General features: G+C 40.4%; 2 protein-coding genes and 1 long non-coding RNA gene across 3 annotated transcripts; 2 read left to right on the forward strand and 1 right to left on the reverse strand.

Moving 5' to 3' along the window:
- The first annotated feature begins 1,101 nt into the window (after nt 1–1,101).
- LOC147060766 (uncharacterized) lies at nt 1,102–8,948 on the forward strand. The gene is made up of 7 exons (XM_085902715.1): nt 1,102–1,229; nt 1,622–3,233; nt 4,688–4,716; nt 4,899–5,027; nt 5,774–5,840; nt 5,979–6,089; nt 6,956–8,948. Exons 1-7 carry the CDS (start codon nt 1,129–1,131, stop codon nt 7,520–7,522), a joined length of 2,616 nt encoding a protein of 871 aa, XP_085758841.1. The 5' UTR covers nt 1,102–1,128; the 3' UTR covers nt 7,523–8,948.
- Nucleotides 5,157–12,926, reverse strand: LOC147060767 (uncharacterized). Its single transcript, XR_015063199.1, has 4 exons — nt 12,823–12,926; nt 10,511–10,817; nt 8,190–8,279; nt 5,157–5,263 (listed from the first exon to the last, which is right to left on the reverse strand). It is a non-coding gene; the product is annotated as an uncharacterized LOC147060767 (long non-coding RNA).
- rom1b (retinal outer segment membrane protein 1b) lies at nt 10,657–15,342 on the forward strand. The gene is made up of 5 exons (XM_085902727.1): nt 10,657–10,806; nt 11,716–11,958; nt 12,914–13,101; nt 13,582–13,828; nt 14,715–15,342. The coding sequence occupies exons 1-5, from the start codon at nt 10,657–10,659 to the stop codon at nt 14,940–14,942; spliced, it is 1,056 nt and encodes a 351-aa protein (XP_085758853.1). The 3' UTR covers nt 14,943–15,342.
- The last annotated feature ends 1,559 nt before the right edge of the window (nt 15,343–16,901 follow it).

The raw sequence follows: 16,901 nt of genomic DNA on the forward strand, positions 1-16,901 counted from the left end.
ACGTCTCTCACGCACATGGTTTATCAGTAGCCCATCCTCCCCCAACTCTGACGTGCGGCCGGTTATGTCTGGGCAAAACTCGTTCATTTACACTAAGCCAAATAAAGGGCTCATTTGGATTTACTTGTGTTAATAGAAGTATTTATGAAGGAGACAACTGTATTCGGCTGTGTAATCATCTTTAAAAGACAATTATTAAATAAACGTGAAAACAACCATTTTGTCTGCATTATTTTAGTTGTCATTCAGTGATATTTTTGAAGTACACGTTTTTCAGGTATCATTTGGAATAGAGTTGGAACAAACAACGACAAAATATAGGAATAAAATAGACACAACTGATGTTTGAGCTGGACAAATCAAATCATGTTTTATTTATTACTGGTCATTAAAACAATGGCACTTGAAATGTCCTCCGGTTTTAATATGACGGTTAAATCTAATGCTGCCAAATGTGTTCTACCATGAGTTAAAGTCGAAGGCTGGCCCATGCCCTGCATGGTTATGGAGTTTAGGATGGATCCTTGACATGAATGGGTCAATTTAGAACAATAATTGCAAGACCGTAAAGAAATGTAAATTTGGCATGCAGTACCAAGCTACAGACATCAAGTTACGTACATCAATTTGCTTATTGTATCCTGGTTAGATCATTTTTCCAAAAGTCCAACATCAATTTGCTTATTGTATCCTGGTTAGATCATTTTTCCAAAAAGTCCAACATCGATTAGTTCTTCGATTGAGTGCCCTCTTTTAGCCAAGCCAATGAGCTCCCAGTTACGTCAGGGATGATGCCACCATGTGTGAAGGGATTCCACTATGTGCTCAAAAGCTGTTATTCCATTCCTCTGCAGCCAGACAATGGAGACAAACCTATCTACAGTAGGTAGACACACACTCCGAGAAACCGGGCCTTTACTAAAACGACGATAGAGCGTGAGCTCTGTAACGCTAAAGACGAGACCATTTGGTGGGGAGCAAAAATTTGCAGCTGACAAACAGGTTACAGAACTAACAGTTACTTGTGAGAAACTGGAGCTTCGGAGCAGTCGAAGCCATCAGTGGCCTGTGTACAGTCAATTCAAGCAAGGTGACATTAATAGCCTACCACCAGGGAAGAGACAAGTGATGGAGAAGTTTTTTAGGCCTGTTCACAGCCCCTCTGAACCGGCGGAGATGAAGCTGCGGAAGCACCACCATCCTCTTCGCGAAGACCCAGAGTCACACAGGTAGGAATACTTGTGGAGAATTATTAATACTGTTTGTGAAATATTGTAGGAGCCAGTTGAGGATACAGCCAACTGGGATGGGCTCATCAAAAATATTGTTGCAAATTAGGTAGGAATAGGCTTTTCAAACAAAGTTTCCTTGTGTTTGATAAATCCTTGAGTTTCACTTTTTTGAACTGAACAACTAAAAAAGCCTTTCTGTGATGTTCTCATTTATTGAGACACTTTTGATTACATGCACTCCAATCGACTTGCGACCAGGCCAGTGTGTGCCAGCTTGCACCAGCTCACTTGCAACCCCAAAGAGGACAAAATGGATGGTTGGATTGATGGATAAATGAAGGGATGGTGAAGTATGTGAAAGCTCAGCTTACAATGTGTTTGTGCCATAGGTATATGCTGTTTGATGATGCTGATAGAAATTCCGAAAAAAAACAAGGACACCACCACCATCGGCATGGTCACTACCTCCGAGGCAACCCTCGAACCGTCACCCATCATTATCATCATCATCAAATGCACCAACCTCCCCAAACTGATGAGGATGAATTACTTGACCACAATACTCCTGTAACTCTAGCCCAAGCTTCTTCCTCCTCTCTCTCTTCATCCTCTTCCTCCATTTCTTCATCGTCCTGGTTCACGGAGGCAAGTGCAAACGATCCTTTCTGTCTCCGTCACTCTGAGCGTCCACAGCATTCTTTGTCCTGCTCCAATATTGCGGACGTACGCAGCAGGGCTTTTCAGGAAGACGACAGCAGCGAGCCTATTATCTTTGCCACGGTCACGCGTGGCAGCAATGGCAGTGGTGTTGCTGTTCCCATACATGGCAGTACAAAACAGAGAGGGAGGGGTGATTTTTCGCCCCTTGACCGAAGTCATAGCAGAAGTGAGGAAGGCCTCCTAAAGGATAACGAAGGCCACGATGGCAGGAAACAATCCAAGGCACCAAATAGTGGGAGTCTATACAAGACTTTGAGTTTGAATCAAAGTCTGACTTTCAGTGACAAAGACCTCTTAGGAGATTCTAGGGGCCCAAAGAGAGCCGTGTCATCCATCCAGCTTCCCAGCAAAGGAATCCTGAAGAACAAGGAGCCTCTTGCCGACATACGCAAAGCTAAATCGATGGAGGTGATATCCCCAAGAGTTCCCAAACAAAAGAATCCCGGTGGTCAGGGTCAGAAAGCGATTGCGCAAGTTGAGATGGAGCAAGCGAGGGCAAATTTCGTGCAGGGAAAGTTGCAATTCTCAGCTTTCCTGGATGAGATAACAAAACAGGTGATAAGTCCGTCCTATCTCTCTATACTCGGGGTGAACAATAACAAAGGGACCGGCAAGCCCTGTGCACCAACTCCAACGCTTGAGCCTGTCAAACCTGAACTCCCACCTAAGAAGCATAGGAAAAGTTCTGGTGAGGAGAGGGAACAGCATCCTAAACAGCATAGCAGACAAGACAAAAGTGTTCGGAGCAGCTCTCGAAAAGACTCCGATGGCTCCAATTCAGACAGGCTGATTTCATATGCGGCGAGGAACTACCAGGGTAGCCCGCCGCCTCATCAGTTTGTCTACTCCTCCGCTCGAAATGCTCACCACGGAAGAAGCCGTAAAGACAAGAGGCTGTCACCCATTGGAGGCTCTCTGACAGAGGACAGGTACGGTAGATGTGGTTCTCAACTAACGGACGGAACCAGCACCAGCCCTGAGTTGAGCCAGCCCAAATTGCGGCACCACTCTAAGCAACAAAACCATTCCATCTATAGCCCACACACCCAACACTTCCCTCAGCCTCAACACGTACAGACTGGTGCAATCCAACGTGGGCCAAACGCCTCCCCACCGTTACCCTCAGCTCAGGGTGGAAGAATGGGCCTCGGGTCAGAGTCTTCATCCGGTAAATCAGACTCATCCAGGACCCGAGATACAGCCTCCACCACTACCAGTCATAGCTCGGAGCAGAGCCGGCGTCACGATGCAATGCATGTGGGAAGCTCCAAAAAATGCAGAGTGAGTTTCTTTCAATTCTTTTATAAAGTAACACAAAGTTGTAGTCTCATGATACGAATAAGACAACTGCATTTACAGTTGGACTTAGAGTTCCGTTCAAATCAGAATACTTTATACCTGTGTCATATGTCTATGGGTCAATATGACCCGGAGGTGAGTTTAGTAATTACACAAACATGTCATGAATACTTTTTATGTGTGTGTAATCCTGATCACTAGTAACAAAGGCAGTACACCAACCTGTGTGTTTTGTTTGTGTCTCAGGAACTGGAATAAGATCCACGGGTCACTTTGACCCAAGGGTGTGTGGAATTATAATAGAGTATAAAAAAAATTGTTTCTGGGTGTAATCCTGCTATCTAAGAAAGCCAATGTATCATTTGCACTTTTGTCTTTATTTCTCATGACCAGGTATTTCTCAGGAACTAGTTCAAATATTTTTTTTGTTTTTGTTTGTATGCAAGTTAATGACAACTTTTACATGTTTCGTTATAAGGGAGCATCCAAAAAAAGAGCCACTGTAAAATGCGTGTCCCTATTTGTGGTATACACTGCAGTATTTGCTGTCAGTACAAATTCATTTGCATATTGCACACCTCAACTAGCTTCGTCATTATCCTGCATTCTGGAGGTCTGATGCGTCATACTTCCCAGGAAAAAAAGAAAAAAATCGGATGCCACCTTGATGATTTGTTAGACTAATTATAAAATGGCAAGCAAGTAAGGTCATGAATGCCTCATAGGGAATTGGGTAGGGTTACGTGCGCGCCGCGCCGTAAATGGACTAGCTGCTCTCCTGTTGCCGAGGCAAAGAAGCTGAGTCACTCCGAGGGCGGTGTCAAATACCACATACTCTGAGTCATACCACGGCAATGCAGCAAAGTGCAGTGCTTTGAGGGGAGACACATTCAAACTGTAGGCAAAAGAATGCTGTCCTTGCAATCACCGCAATTTAGAAAAATTGCTCACTGAGGTGGATTAAAAAAAAGCATCTCAAGAGTTTGAGTTGTTTGGGCTGACTATAATATCACAAAAACGTGCATGCCGGTGTTACATGATTTTTTTTCCCCCCCCCTACATTGCGTAAGATTGTGGAAACATTCTGCCCGGAAGAAAAGAACTAATTGATCTGTAAAGAGTCAATTACCAGGGGCAGCTTTGCCAGAATCGATACAGGAAATGTGTCATGTCCCTCGCGATGAAGCATTGACCCCCAACAATGTGCAAGGCTCTCATTGTATGCTCAATGAAGTTACACCAGAACAAAATTGATAGCTGGCAGGTTTTCATGTTTCTCTTGCAGTTTTATCATTTAGTTTATTTGTTGAGTGTCTTTGAATTAGTCCTGGGTGCATTTGATCTATATCCAAACATCCTTGTAAACTATTTTAAAGCAATACAGCAAATGTTACCTCATATAACTTCATATTTTCTTCCCCATTGCATTTCTATAGGACAGACTGTGTGATGCTGAGCAGCTTCAGTAAGTATTTTTCTCTTTTTATGTTGTGATAAATAGGATGGTTAGAAATCTAAATGACCATATTATATCTATATTAATGTACATCTATTTTTTTCTTTAAAATACCACATCTGGTAAACACAAAGATATACGGCAAAATCAAACACATCTGTCAAATTCCATCTTTTGTTTTGTGTGTTCAGAGTGCTACAGGAGGAGAATACTGATCTTCACCAGAACTTGCTGCAAACAGTGGTCTGCATTGAAAGTCTGGAGTCGGAGCTGCAGAGGACCAGGGATGAGCTCAGCATTGTTAAAGACAAATACAAAAGGTTTGGAATATGAAATCAACAAACGTTTATAACGTGGAGGATTATATCAATGCGTAACCCAGTGAAGTGTCCGGTGAGTGCCAATCTCTTATGTCACGCTCAATGCCTGTCACATGGGAAGCAATGTGATCCTCACTTCAGCAGAGCACTAAGTCCTCTGGCCTCACGTTGATCCCACGAATAGTCATAGCAGCTCGTGTCCCCTGGTGATCAATCAACATCTCGTCATCCTGTGACTGGACATAACACTTACTATTGATTCATCGATCCATGGAACACAGTGAATAATTTCCCTTCAGCGTACCAATACTTCGTTTCTGTATCTGCTATCATCATACATGAGTCGAATCAATATTTCTTTGACCGCAGTCCTTTTTTTTTGTTTGTTTTCCAAATGAGTATCTGTACTTCTATTTACAGACTACAGAGCGTGAGCACTTTTGCCAACAGCTTTGCCCTTTGCTAACTTCACGCGTGATCTATGATGTCACTTCACACCCATGAGCGACTAAATATAGTGAACCTCGGCCAGATAATATATTATTAAATATATTGAACTAAAACATGTTTCACTAACAGCCTGGAGCAAAAAGGCTGTCTGCTCACACTGAGCACAAGCTTTTGAGTATATTTAACATTCTTCTTTGAGACAATTGGGGTATTATGACTGACTGACCCCACAAAATCTAAGATGAGGCATCGGAGTGTCAAATAAAAATTGTTTCTTGATTGTTTCTAACTTGCAGCCTACTGGAGACACACACTGGAACCAGGCAGGCTAATAATCTGCTGGGGGAGCATTTGCACATTGCGGTGAGAAAACCTGCAAGGCAAGAATAACACAAGGGAGCCTTTTCTTGCTTTTTTGAAACGCTGCTTTGTCAACCGAAGCGGCTGTTCCCTTCTGAATGTGTCTCTCTCCCTCCCCCACCTCTCTCTCTCTGTGCACAGTCGGAGAGTATAGGCAGCAGTGAGAGGAAGTATCTTCTCAATCGCGTGTCTCAGTTGAGCTCTGAGTTGGAAGACGCTCACAGGACAGTTGCTGCGCTGGAGAACATTAATGTGAGCATGCTTCCCTCTAGTGGACAATGAGCAAACAAGCACGCATTCTTAAGGAGAGTTGTATAAAAAAAATCCATTCTCAGTTTGGATTGACAGATTCGACACTGTCAAACATTATGTTTAGAGGTCAGATGTTTCTAATGTTTGCTCCTGAGTATTCACTTTAAATACACTTAAATTAGAAGAGGATTAGCCTATTTTCTTGAAAAAAAATAGTGCTTTAAATAGAGGGACATTTAATTTGACACGTTACTTAACCTCCTGCAATCCAAAATGAGAATGACAAACAATGCATGACAGCAGTGGTCCCCAACCTTTTTTGCACCACGGACCGATTACGTGTCAGGAATATTTTGGCGGACCGGCCTTTATATAAATAAATAATACATTTATCTAAATAAATAATACATTTATAATAAATATATAAATATGATGAAATAAAATGATACGACTGGCATAAAAACAAGTATAAACGACCTACGGTTTTTATTTATTTATTTATGTATTTATGTATTTATGTATTTATGTAATTTATTTATTTATTTATTTATTTATTTATTTGTAATGATTTATTAAATTGTATTCATAAACCTCACCATTACGTTTTATCGCTGTGTGGGGTGGTAGCTGCACTGATAACAACATGAAGGCCCTGCAGCACATAGTGAACACAACTGGTAGGATTATTGGTGCTTCACTCCCCTCCTTTTAGTATATTTACACCTCCCATCTCACCCCCAAGGCAACCACGATTGTGTGTGATGTGAATCACCCCGTTCACACTTTGTTTGATCTTCTGCCCTCTGGTACCGCGGTCCGGTGGTTGGGGACATTAAAGGACATTTCCTCTTCTGTCTCACTTTCAGCTTCCGTGTCTGATCAAAGATTTACTGGAGAAGCACTTTAACTCAACTGAGACCGTGCAGAAGATTGAAACACCTTCTTCCATTGACAACTATACAACCAGCACCCCACCGGCACTCAAACCACCTCATCTTCCTAAATTGGAGGGAGAGGCACACAACTGGTTAACAATGTCAGACACTGCTACAGCCTTTGTTCCTTTCAAACAGGAAGTGCCCAAACCAGGTCAAATCTCCCCCCAAGGCGTTCCCCCGTCCAGCAACAGCCCACCTTTTTCAGTGGAGGACATGAGCACCGCCATCTATCAGAAAATAGTAGCCGATTACACTGCCAAACCACAAAGGAATCTCCAGCAGTCCTCCCAGGGTGTAAAATACACTGACAGCCCTCTTAAGCCTCAGCAGCTCCACCGTGCTGACCGTATGGCTGAAAAGGGAGAGCTATTGGTGACACTTTTGGAGCAGGACGCTGCGAAGGTGACCTCCATGTCTGCCCAGCAGATCTTAGATGAGTTTATGCAGCAGCTGCACACCCATGAGAGGTTTGGTGAAGGGCAGGAGCACGAGTAGCTGGCAGTAGGAGCTGAGCCAAAGTGGCAAAGGGCCAGAACGACAGCAACACACGGTGATGGCAATTTAATATCACTGCCAGAAACAAAGTAGCTGAGCATTTGTGTTTATGCTTCATCCGTCTTGGAAATGCCAGTGGATTATATTGCAAGATTGTTTGTATTGATTTACATTGTATTACTTGCCTTGTGTTTTATTAGTTCTTATATTCAACCAGAATGAGACAAGATTTAATTCAGTTATTACACTGCACAGAGGGATTGACTTTCATCTCAAGTAACTTTTCAGTAAGTCTACTAATATTACTCAAAACGCATAAAATAATGAATGGTATTTGCAAATAATCTATATTTTAAATCATGCAATGCAGGCATGATTAATAATAATAATAATAATAATAATAATAATATGTATATTTTTGTATAGTTATTTCTTGTTTTTGTCATGTAGAGTAGTGGAAAAACCATTGGTAATTAATGAATTGGAAATGTAACATTGATTTCATTTTTTTGTTGATGTCAATTATAAATTTTGTTGAAAAGTCAGGAAAATGATTTCAATTTTCAAAAAGACCACTTCTGTTATGACGATTAAAACGAGCTGACGGTATTATATGAGTAAAACAACCTGTGGATGGAAAAAAGAAAATCAGGCCTCTTGCTCTGACCTGTTAGCTTGAGCTTCAGAAGCTTTGGTGAAACCTGCAGAATAGCCATCTCTGGAAAATCCCTCATTTTGCCATCAACTGGACATGACACTGGCAAACAAAAGCAGAATGAAGAAGCAGCAAAATTGAAAAAGAAGGAATTGGATAAATTCTTCGATAAAATATTGTTAGTGTTAGTGTAACACTTGATCTTGAATGAGATACTTTTCTGGGGTAATGAGGTAAGCGTGACGCCACGATTAATGAGCATGGTTGCGAGTGCACAAGTCACCTTATCAATCACACCTTTTGTTTCTGAATAGTTGTTTTTCCTCATGCAAGGTAATCTCTTGCCAACAAAATGAGAGGCACAACATCCATACAGAAGAAGAAAGTTAATATTTATCACAGATCATTTTACTCATGTACTACTGATAGTAGTAAACTGACATTTTTAAGAAATATGACTAAAAGTTATCTTATGCAATAACGTGTAAATACAATATTATGTCGGTGTAAGTTATTTGGATTTTGGGAAAAAATGATGTCATTTCAATCTGCATAGCCCAGTCCTAATTTGTCAGCATCAATACACATTGCATGTCACTTCAGAATGTACCACGGTATTTCTGCTTTAATTCCAAAACTAGTTTAATCATGCCATTGCTTATTCTCTGTGCACAAATTTGTAGTTTGGGCTTTCCAAGACCTTTCCTATTGATGTCTTATAAGGGTAGGATTTTGAATTGAATCATCCCTATTTCATGATGCATATTTCATATGAATAAAAGTGTGTGATGTTACTTTTAGAGTCATTTCTTTCCTGTTTGGGCAGTATTGAAAAGCGTTTGGCAACAACTTGACTCCAATGCATTTGCAACTATATTTGTCCTGTGCAGAGTCACGGGGTGTCGTCTTACAAAAGCAAGTACAGCTCCAGAATTTCCAGGGGAGCTTGAGCAATACACACCATATATTTTTTTCAATATGAATATATTCTAGAAATAAATCAAATGAAATGCCGGAGGTGTTTAACTGAGGCTACACAGATTTCTCATGGGGCTGTTACAATCCCAGCTCCGGTGTGGTGTCATCCCATAATTTTGATTTAGCCAAATTTACATGATTGGAACATCTTAGAAGGCTGGCTTTTCTGTGCTGCCTCAACACTAATAGAATTTGTCATCAATGCTTATCATAACAATCTAATCCAACTGATCCTCCTCCACTATCTAGGTGCTCTCTAACTTGCATCATAAACACAATGAGGTCTGCAGGCTCTCTAATGCATAGCTTCATTATTTGTAGCATTATGCTGTTTAATATAATTACTAACTTGACAATATACAAGTCCCATTTTTATCTGGCACTCCCTGCGTTACTTTAGTTTCACCATTTGTAATCCATATAATAAACCATCCACACAACCAGCCATTATTTAATACCGCTTTTGCCCATTTCAAGGCCTTTGTCATGTCTTAACCAAGGGTGCCAATATTTATGACGGAAGAGGCAGTTTTTTATTTTGAAATAATCTTAATGAGCACTTTTCAACGGAGCACTTGAATTTTGGCATTGGATTGGGGGAGAAAATATTTCGAAAGGCACATGACCGACAGGGGCCCAAGAAAATAGTGGTGGGATCCAAAATGATATAGTCCCAGGGGCCACTAATTGCAGAGGGTCCACCCTGCACATGACACAAATTCAATGAGCAGGTTGTCCTCAGGTTGCTTGAGCACCCGCAATGCATGAAATGAATGTCAGGTGACTAAAGCTCTCGTAATATTCCAATCGTCCCTCCCTTTCAAAGTGTCCATCAAAACAACTTTGCTGATCAGACACTGGCCTGCTTTCCCATTGGCCCCTGGTTCCTAATAGGATCCCAGAGACTCTGATGGGGGAATTAGGGTTTCAAAGTCTCCACTTTGCCCAGTCTCTGTCCTCCAACCATGGGTATGGCGGTTTAAGGGGGGGGGCACCGCACATGCAGAAACCCACCAAGGCGCCATCTGACTACAAGATCGCATCAACAGGAGGAAATCTTTGATTCCAGCTTGCAGGCGAGGCGGTTTGACCACAGAGTGACCAATTACTTGAGTGGAATACTTCTTATCTCCAGGAAAAGGAAGAATTATTTTCCTAATTATCAAATCTCTACACTTTCTCGACATCTCGGATTATACACCGAACATTTTCCACCCCAATAATTCATGATCAAAGCGAATTTGTGCTTTTGGATTATCGACTCAGATTGACTGTCCACTAGCATCCCGAGGATCTATCTGCTGATCCTTTCCACCAGGAACAACTTAGATGAGCTCAACCTGCTAATAACTCACCAGCATAGGCCTGCTCTGACCGCTGGATTACAAAACAACCTCTGAGGGTTTTCCTTTTTCGTGCAGCCGACCACCTCTGGATTCTCCTCTCTTCACCCTTAACTTCAGTTGTTGCTCATCTTTCAGCTTGTGTGAGAAGTCCAGCCATGGTGCTGCTGAAGATGAAGTTCACCCAGCAGAGACGAGTGCGTCTGGCCCAGGGCCTGTGGCTCTTGTCATGGATGGCCGTACTGTGCGGGTCCTTTGTCTTTTCGCTGGGGGTCTACCTTAAAATAGAGCTGCTCCGTAGGGCTGAGGTAAAGCTGGACTGAAAAAAAACAAAAACAAATGCATTGTGACTGTTTGACAACATGTAATCCACATACTTTGTCATATAGCCCGTTGAGCATTTATACAATCTGAAAACATTATGTTTAGAATCTATCTACCTGAAATATTGAAACAAATATTCTGAAGATGGTGACCTCTAAAATTCAAGCCGTCCACACCGATGTCCTATGGACTGACATAGATTGCAGGCATCAATATGCAGCTGACAGCACAGGACAGCTGCAGGCCATCGTGTGCCCTCTGCTACATTATTGATCACCAGTGTGAGCATGGACGCCGTAATCTCTTAGTCGTGAAGCAAAGTGTTATTGATTTGTGGTGGCGATGCTTGAGAAGGAGCATTAAGTGACGCACAAAGAATCCTGCATGAGAACAACACTTTCTTCAAGAGTCTAAAACCTCAGAGCTTATAAGAATATTGATTCACATTGTGATTCGCAAGTTGTACTTGTCTAAATCATTCCAATTTGATGTTGTTCAATAAGGTATGGGCAGGTAACTCCGGTTCCCGAGGGCCGCTGTTCTGCATGTTTTCAACACCCTGATTCAAATGGTCAGATAATTAGCAAGGTCTGCAGAAGCTGGATAACAATCCTGATCATTTGAATGAAGGGAGACATGAAAAACATTTGCTTTCGAGGACCGCAGTTGGCTACCTATGCAGTAGGGACTACTCAAAGGGGGGGGGGGGGGGGACATAAAAAGGATTAGTATATGTACTGTATGATGTAAAATGTATGAATAGTTCACTTTACAGAACAAGGATGAGGTTCTGGTCACTAGATGATTTAAACCACCAAACTGTGGGAATATGCAATTGCAGTCCAACTGAAAGGTACGTAGCGATGTAAGCCGTCTGTTTTTTCCTTGTCCAGGTGATGGATAACACAGAGATCCACGTGGTGCCCAACATTCTGATGCTGGTGGGCCTGGCTTCCATCATCACGAACTGGATAGCCGGCCGAGTGTGCCAGGACTCTATGGACCCCAACCGCTTCCCACGCTGGAAGGTTTTCCTGCTGGGCTGGTACGCGATGGCTGCACTCATCTGTTGCCTGCTTGTCATCGTGGTGGTGCTCAGCTACGCTCTGCAGGGACGGCTGGAAGAGTCTCTGAAGGTGGGCTCATGTTTGAGAGTTTTAAATTTTTTTTAAAAGACTGAGAAGGGGCTCTCATTTTAAATCTTGGAGTTTCATGGCTCAGATTGGTTTGTGATATTCTAATTTCCCAGCATGCTTTGTTACAGTTACAAGTATTACTTCTGATGCTGTTATGCTTCTTTAATGTGTTATTTTCTACAGACAGGGTGTAATATCAATTTAGAGGTGTTATATTTCAACTTTTGGTATTAAGGTTTTGCGACTTGATGACAAACAATACAAAAGAATGGACTACCTGGAGCAATTAACGTGTTAGTTAGAAGGAGAAGGGGATATACAATGTCACAAACAAACTTAATTTGCTGATTTTAAAACGCATATGCATAAATAATTAGACTAAATAACTAATAGATGATCAAATTATTCATCAATTATTTTTGATAAAGAAGGAATCTTTTAGTTACCATTTTAAATTAAAAACTTACAAATGCTCAAGAAATATCAGTCCTCTATGAAAGCAGACTGATTAGATTGGTGTTGAATCAAAATAAACCATCTGCTCCTACTTTGGAAAATATCAATCATTATTCTTGCATATATTCCGATAAGTTACAGACCAAACCAGTAACTGAATTATCAATAATTTCTAATCTAATTGAAACAGTGCCTTGTTTTTAAATAATGTGACGGAAGTCAGAACGTTTAAAAAAAATCATTAGGTGACAAAATAATTGACAGATTACTCAAATATTTGAATAATCGTTAATTGCAGCCCTATTTATTATAAAATTAAAACACGTGACTAAATAAATACAAATATTTTTGATGCCACCATCAAACAGTGCTTTGCGTGGTTTAAAAAAAAAAAAAAAGGCCACAAACCTTAAAAAATGTGGGATTGACCTTCCGGAAAGTCATTATCAAGATGAAAAAGCACCCATCCTTTATGGTTGTGTCCCCCTCCTCATCTCAGGTTGGTTTGAGGAATGGGATCCGTTTCTATAAGGACACCGACGTTCCAGGCCGCTGTTTCCAAAAAGAAACCATCGATCGTCTGCAGATGGAGTTTCGTTGTTGTGGAAACACCAACTTCAGGGATTGGTTTGAGGTCCAGTGGGTCAGCAGCAGATACCTGGACTATACCTCCAAGGATATCAAGGAGTGAGTACATGATGATACAGTTATGTGGACAGATAAAAGAAATACAGATAAGCTCCTTATCTGCATGAGTGGAGAGGAAGCAGCATCCAAAAGGGCAGAATAGATGAGTGCGCAGGAGAGGACTAGTTGAAGTGATTTACTGATAAAGGGAAGGATTGTAAATGGGTCTACAAGATTTGGATGGATAAAAACTGGTGAATATTTTTGCTCAAATCATATTCCACAAATGGAATATTAATTAGGCTAGCGGGGGTGCATAGAATATATTATTATGAAGATTTTATTTGACTCGACTTCCCCTTAAATGAAAGCAAATAATTGGGCATTATTATCAGAATCGTCTTTCTTCAAATGGTAGCGAAAGTAGTGGATGGTTTGCAAGATAGATATTTACATTTAAATGACACTTCACAATCCTTCCTTAGCTGTCCTCTTGTTTCATTCCACTTTTGATCTTTTCCCTCTTCCCTTAATCTCTAGTCGCATCCGCAGCAACATAGACGGGCGCTATTTGTTGGATGGCGTCCCGTTCAGCTGCTGTAACCCCGCGTCCCCTCGGCCCTGCCTGCAGTACCACCTGACAGACAACAACGCTCACTACAGCTATGAGTTCCAGAATGAAGAGCTCAACCTGTACAATCGTGGCTGCAGGCAGGCTCTGATCGACTACTACATGGATCTGATGAATTCAACTGGTCCTGGCGTGCTATCGGTCATCTTTATACAGGTGGATCACACTGTCACCACATTGTTGGCAATTTCCAAGGATGGTAGAATCACAAAAATAATGCAGAAACTTTGGACCACCTTTCAAACTTCAGTGTCGTGAAAATTGTAGTGAAATAATAATGTGATCATGTTTGATTTACATGAGATTGAGCATCAATTAACTGCAATATATTTGTTGTTGGCCCCAGAAGGTCCAGGTGAACTGCTTCAAATCCAAGCAATTTATAATATTCTGGTGTCTTCATTTTAGCAATCTGCAAAATAATCTAAAAAGCCCAAGTATATTTCTGTACACAATCAACATTAGTTTGTGCATGATGGTGAAGTAGACAGAAGTGTCAAGGATTGTTAATGGAACAAAAAACAACAACCTAAATGCAAGATAGGTCACAGGGCCACAGCACTCATCTTAATATAGGGCTTGGCAATGAATAGAAATTTCATCGTGATCTTCCCATGATCGTAATAATTCAAACATTCAAATAAGGAAGTGTCACACAATGATATGGAATATATGAATAATAATAGGTTTATATTCTTCTTAATGTGTGAAAAAAAGAGTTATATTCACAAAGTTCATCACTTTCTATTTAGACTTATAATGTTCAAGTATATCTCCATGTGTGCCTACGAGAGTTCAATGCTTTGAAAGCATGAATTTCTTCTTTTGGAATTATTTTGAATGCTGAATTTTGGTAGATGAAAAAAAAAAAAAAAAGCTACATATTTTAAATGAGTCAAAAAGTATTGATTTCATATATTTTTCCAAAATATGATTACAAATATGGATTGTTGTTTCCTTTTGTAGTAATATGTCTATTAGCATCCATGTTTGGTGTTCCATATCTCACTGTTCCTATCCCTTCCTGCCTCACCGCTTACAGATGTCAGTCCTGTTGAGCCTGCGCTACCTGCAAACTTCGGTGGAAGGGGCAATGGCTCAAGAGCAGCCGGAGGATGACAGTGAGGGTTTTCTGCTGGAGAAAGGAGTGAAGGAGACTTTGGAGGAAGCCAAAGTGAAAATCCTACTAATGCTGAAATATGGCCAGGTCGACCCCAGTGCAGCCGAAAGCTCCCCCGACGCAGAAAAGGCTCCGCCAACATCCAGCTAGAGATTGATTGGATAAAATCAGAAGCAGAAAAATGCTGGAAGTTGGGTGCTCACCTTTACTTTACTATACTTGGTTGGGCGGTAGAACACCTTTTTTCAAATATTAGGTTTGACCAATAACACAGCCAAAACAGCCAAAATAACATAAATGGAAGGATCTCATGAATGTGTGACCATCCACCAGAGCTTCTGTTCACCAGATGTGTAGTAGTTTTTGTGCTTACCGTATTTACAAGTTTAGTCAACATTTTGAACTTCATTTGAATTTAAAGTTCATCCAGTATGCACTGTATTAATACAACTCAATACAACTTAATTTATATAGCGCATTAATCATCTCACAGCATTCAAGTTTTTACAGAACCGCAATTGGAGACTTTGGATATGATTTTAAAGTTGCAATACCCATTTAGCCAAATAAAGGTAAATATTTTTCATTGCTTTGTAGTGTCTGCTTGTATTTGTACAAGAAACAGCAAATAAACCAACTGTGAGTTATCTGATTGCAGCTGGATGAAGTTTGTGTGTGTGTAGGTGTGTGTGTGTGTGTGTGTGTGTGTGTGTGTGTGTGAGAGAGACTTTGCTGCCCTACATGAAGCTGTCATCTCATCTATGCAGCTCAGAAACAATTGGATAATCCCAGGTGTGCTTTATCCAAGAAATGCTGCGCAGGCACTATCAACTCACATAGCAACACATTCTGCAACACAGCAACTACAAGTCCTGGGAGTTTTTTTTTTTCCTTACACAAAGCAAAGCAGATTATGCATCCGATATAGATCAATCTTATAATTCTTGATGTTCTCAATATGTGCCCATAAAACGACAAGTCACTTCTAAAATCAAAATAACTTACATACTTCTATGGATTACTTACAACAAGGGAAACAATCAAGGAAAATATGTCAATAAGCATAACTTGGAGCCAAAACTGAATTAAAGCTATTCTAGGAAGTAAGGCTCAAAGGTAAATGACAATGTCAGAGTTATTAATTCAATCACGTGTTATTAAATAAATGTATTGTTTATTAAATATATAAAGGCCATTATTACAAATACTATGATCCAATGCCGATCACAATGTACATAGAGCTAGTAATTGTATTGTTAGCTTAAAAGGGAGACTGTTGAAAGTGGGTACTCTTTTTTTGAATAAAAAATTTATCTCAGACAACAAATCTTTACATTTCTTTTAAAAAAAAAAATCAGAGATACAAATTTACTTTATGAGATGTCCCCCCCCCTACCCCCACTGATTATTAATTTGCTCTTATTTGGTATCCATAACATCAAATTTGAATAATAATAATAACATAATAACAATGATATAATTGTAATATATTTAGTAATATTAATTGATTAATGGTTAGGGTCAGCAAATGGTGGAATTATTTCTTTAAACATCATAGCTATCTATTATACAGCAAGGTAAAATCCATTTTGTGCAAGCTTTTATAGGTCAAACTACAAAAAAAAAGAATAAAAAAAAAAGAAAGAAAGCCCTGATGTGGTTGAAAATACACACGTTATTAACCTGTGCCAAAACTACTGTTTGAGACACATAAAGCCATCTCTAATGAAGATTTGCTGTTGACCAAAAACAAAAAACCCAAAACATTCCAATCCAAATTGATTCATATTGACAATTTGATTTCTTTACCACCAGAGAGCGCCAACACACAGTGTGTAAAAACATTTGAGGGGATGAAGCAACAGAGTCGAAATACTCTATCATTCTGATTGAATTGACCTTGGCTCCCTTCTTATTCTCTTTATCTTGTACTTTTGTCTGATTGCATGGAGATCAACGCTGGCACATTGTACACAATCAAATCAGAAAGGTCGAGAAAGCTTTTGTTTTCTTTTGCACACACGAGGAAACGAGGCCTCATCATGGGATCTCAGCACATGATTTGTCAAATCACCGTGACATATGTTGTGATCCATTTGAATAATAGGA

Source organism: Syngnathus leptorhynchus, chromosome 2 (assembly GCF_054491065.1).
Source record: "Syngnathus leptorhynchus isolate UIUO chromosome 2, UIUO_Slep, whole genome shotgun sequence".
NCBI classification, from domain to species: domain Eukaryota; kingdom Metazoa; phylum Chordata; class Actinopteri; order Syngnathiformes; family Syngnathidae; genus Syngnathus; species Syngnathus leptorhynchus.